The sequence below is a fragment of the Chrysochloris asiatica genome, unplaced genomic scaffold (genome assembly GCF_000296735.1).
Source record: "Chrysochloris asiatica unplaced genomic scaffold, ChrAsi1.0 scaffold00307, whole genome shotgun sequence".
NCBI classification, from domain to species: Eukaryota; Metazoa; Chordata; class Mammalia; order Afrosoricida; family Chrysochloridae; genus Chrysochloris; species Chrysochloris asiatica.
The window spans coordinates 794,408-798,565 of record NW_006408825.1 but is presented as its reverse complement, the minus strand read 5'-3'; the positions used below and the strand labels follow the sequence as shown (position 1 = coordinate 798,565).

The 4,158-nt window shown below is 42.8% G+C and overlaps 1 protein-coding gene across 1 annotated transcript in view; it reads right to left on the bottom strand.

Moving 5' to 3' along the window:
• ADAMTS16 (ADAM metallopeptidase with thrombospondin type 1 motif, 16) overlaps positions 1 to 4,158 on the bottom strand; it is a 253,436-nt gene that overhangs the window by 147,235 nt on the left and 102,043 nt on the right. The window contains exon 8 of the mRNA XM_006874965.1: positions 2,565 to 2,718. Within this exon, the coding sequence (XP_006875027.1) occupies positions 2,565 to 2,718 (154 nt within the window). The remainder of the gene's footprint in view (positions 1 to 2,564; positions 2,719 to 4,158) is intronic.

Genomic DNA, 4,158 nt, shown 5'->3' with positions numbered 1-4,158 from the left:
ACCTTGTCTTAGTCCTGCCCAGCTTTGTGTAAAGTACCTCCCCTAAATAAAACAGAGGCGCAGACCGACCCAGGTGTGCATTACAGCGTGGAGGGTGTGTTATACGGCTGGCTAGACATGCGTGGCTGACCAGCTAGCAAGGGGAACATACTGACCACATAGCTAAGATGTTTGCTATGCGGGATCTTACTGCTCTCATGGTGAATATGTTCACCACGCCAGATCTGCCAGACGCCAGTAATGCATCCACTCTGGTTTTGGGGTGTTTCTGTCTCTCTCGTTGTATCTCTGTGTCTCTTTTGCTATTCCTATCGCCTCCAGATATCCTCACCTCGTGAACCAAACATCTGTGTTGAAGCAGGTCCCCGGCAACACTCAAACAAAAGTAGTGGAGAATTCACACATTGTGCCCATGGAAAAGGCAACAGGGAGAATATATGCTGATGTTCTCTGATTGATTATCTTGTTCCAAGTTACAATTGCCAGCTGATAAGAATCTAACTCTGGCAGAGGGCTGAACTTGATCTGTTCAAGTTGAGTTTAGAAGAAAAATATCAGGTCGGATTTAAGTTGGGAGGATTCCCAGTGTATTCGAAACATTTGGAGAACTGGTGTGCTGTGGGTTAAAGCATCAGACTGCAAAGACGTTTGAACTGCAAGGTTGGTGGTTCAAGCTCACCAGCTGCTCCTTGGAAACCCTATAAAGGGTCGCTAGGGGTCAGAATCGACTTGATGGCACTTAACAACAACAACAACATATGAGTTTCTTTATTCTTTCTTTATTTCCCTTCCCTTTTCTTTCTTTCTTTCTTTCTGCCTTTCTTTCTTTCTCTCTCTCTCTCTCTCTCTCTCTCTCTCTCTTTCTTTCTCCCTCTTGATTTCAGTATATACTAAAACAAATGAAACCTCAACAATAGTTACTGCCATTTAACTTATGAATCATTTTCCTTTATGACTCCATAGAGCAAGTTTCTAGTTCTTGATTTTCTCTGTCTGGCAACAGCATATGTGCCTGGGTTAGGAAATAATGCTGGTGGTGTCCCAGGGGTCAAAGGAGAGGATATTGCTTTCTATGGGAAACTACAGGCATGACCGGGGTTACAAATGAGATTTGTTCTGAAGTGTGTCTTTAAGTGGAATTGGTAGATAAGTCAGACCAGATGTGTATGGCTCTCAGTTAGCCTTACTTTGTTGTTAGGTGCCATCAAGTCAGTTCCTACTCCTAACAGCCCTGTATAGGGTTTCTGAGGTAATACATCTTACAGAAGCAGAGTGCCTCATGTTGCTTCCATGGAGCGACTGGTGAATTCAAACTGCTGACCGTAGCCCAAAGTGTAACCCACTGCACCACCAGTGCCACTTCAACTTATTTCAGTTTAAGAAACAGAGTTTGAAGTCTTTTTAATGATTTCAAAGCTGTACTTGCTGCAAGTGAAGATGATTGTGCTGAGAACTTGCTCTGAGTCGGAGTTGGCTCCATCATGTCAGAGTGAGGGCAAAGGGAGAAGGGGAGTGGTCTATAACTTAGACAGTTGTAACCTGGGGACTTACTGTCCTTGATCAGAACTATATTTTGGGAACTTAACAATTAGGAGCCTTAGGTAGCTGCTGTTTTGTAGTAAATTGTTGGGTGGTCAGAAGAGTGGAAACATAATTTTCAAAACACCATTTGATGCAGGACCCTATCCAGAAATCAGCGACACTAGAGATGGAGGCAGAGATGAGGACAGGGAGAGAGTGAGCATCTAAGGACTCTGGACTCATGGAAAGAGAGGGACTGGGTGCTAATGGCCAGGAGCCAGGCTTCCAGAATGTGCCCTTTAGTTGTTTAAATTATTATATATTCCTGAGTATTTCTGTGTACATCCTCCACCTCCCCCCAAAAACCACAAAGGGAATGGAAGCAAATACTTTATAATGATGATGCATGAAGGAGATTGTAATCGTTGCAATGAAACACTAGTGTAAAGCCTCTGTTTTCTCATGTAAACTATCATTCAGAGTTCACAATAAAAATTTAAATAATAAATAAATAAGTGCAAGAAAAACAACAAACCCCCTTTGAAAAATAAAAAGAGGAAGACCCTGAATGACATGGCTTGACCCAGTGGCTGCAGCGATGGGACACAACTTGACCAGAATTGTGAGGATGTCACAGGACTGGGCAGTGTTTCACTCTGTCGTGTGTAGGGTCACAAGCAGTCAGAACAATTCAAGAGCATCTCACAACAACATCAACAACATTTGAAAAAAGACAGAACATCAGTTTGTCATATGATACCAACCAATAGTGATTGCTAAGCCCCTATGTAATGAATCAGAAAGAAGGAAGTGTTTCTCAGGCTGAGTCAGCTGTCAAACGAAACTGATACCCACAAGACACCGCTCCAGTTTTCTCTCTACCAGTACAACATGTGTTTCCTGTTATCTCAGACCAGCCCTAACACACAGGGCTTGACATTTGGTAGGTACCCAATAAATGAAGAATACATCAATGTCAGTTACATTGAAGAAAATGGTTTTATGAATCATATTTCATTAAGTATTTGCCAGGAATCACTTGCCTTTTTAAAATCCAGCATGCAGAGTTTGGCTTTCTCCCCAAACTGCCACTTGCACTGTGTGTTAGCATCATAGAGCTCCCCCGGCAGCTTCTCTGGATACTTGTATTCCTTCCCAGGCTTCGGCTGATCAGCAAGGCAAACAGCCTGGGCAGTCCTGCAGCAAAGAGAAGTCGGGGCAGCTGGTAACTTCCAGCACAGTTAGAAAGGATGAACACACAATTATGGCTTTTATTTTACAAAGTTTACCAAATGCTTCTCCTGGGGTCCAATGTAGCAACTATGTGAATTACATTTACTACAGAGCCCACAGTTTTAGAAGCCACCTTTTCTTCCAGGAACATAGTTTGTTCTTCATTAGAGTTCTCAAACTCATCACAGGGACAGGAGAGATGGAATAATTATGACCATATTTTTGACATGAGGAGCTCCAATTACGGACACCTTTAATGCACACACTATTTGCCAGGAATGATCAAAAGACAGAAATGGACATTTAAGAGTCAAAACAAGTCTGTTTCAAAGACTGGTAGGCTAAAGGACCGTGGTTGATATCGGACAGTTTCTAGAGGTTCCTCCTGGAACACAGCAGTGTTTTCCACCAACACTAAACACTCACGCTAATTTTTGACTCGAACTGCAGATTGAGAAGGACATCAAACCCGTTAAACACAAACAAGACAAAAATGAGACTGTTGTCATCGAGTCTAATTCAGCTCATGGCCACTCCATGTGTTACATAGGGGAATTGCTTCTTAGAACGCAGGATGGTGAGACTACATCACTCATATTTCACACCTATTGTCAGGAGGGACAAATCCTTGGAGAATGACATCATGCTTGGTAAAGTGGAAGGTCAGCAATAAAGAGGAAGACCCCCAATGAGATGGATTGGCACAGTGGCAGCAGCCATGGGCTCAAGTGCAACAACTTTGTGAAGTTAGTGCAGGACTGGGCCGTGTTTCCTTCTGTTGGACGTAAGGCCGCTATGAATTGGTACTAACTCAACAGCACCAAACAACAATAAACAACAACACTCGATGTAACCTCTGGGTGGTGCCGATGGTTAAGACACTGCCAACAAGGGTTGGAGGTTCTAACCTGCCTGTGATACAATAAAAGAAAAGCCTGGCTATCACTGTGTAAGATTTTTGCTGCTTTTGCTAAATACTGTCAAGTTGCTTCTGACTCACAGCCACCTCGTGTAGGGTTTCCGAGGAGCAGCTGGTGCGTTTGAATCACCAATCTTGTGGTTAGCAGTCCAGTGCTTATCCTACAACACCAAACACCACACCAGGACTCAATTACAGGCCTATTGTTTGGCTGAAAAATCAAGTCAATGGGGTGAGTTCAAGTTCAGGCCTGAAGGGTGACTAAGGACCACACTTGTGTTCCCTAACAGTTTAAAAGCATAACCAAGGCCCAACTAACTCCTTCTTCAGGGGCCAATCCCCACCTCCCCAATATTCTATACACTGAATGTGCTTATTTTTTAACAAATTATCTAAAAATATTCAAGTTACAATATTTCAGAACTTGGTTACAGTGTCTACTCTAGTTTTTTCACCAAATAACAAATGCATTTTATAAAAAATAA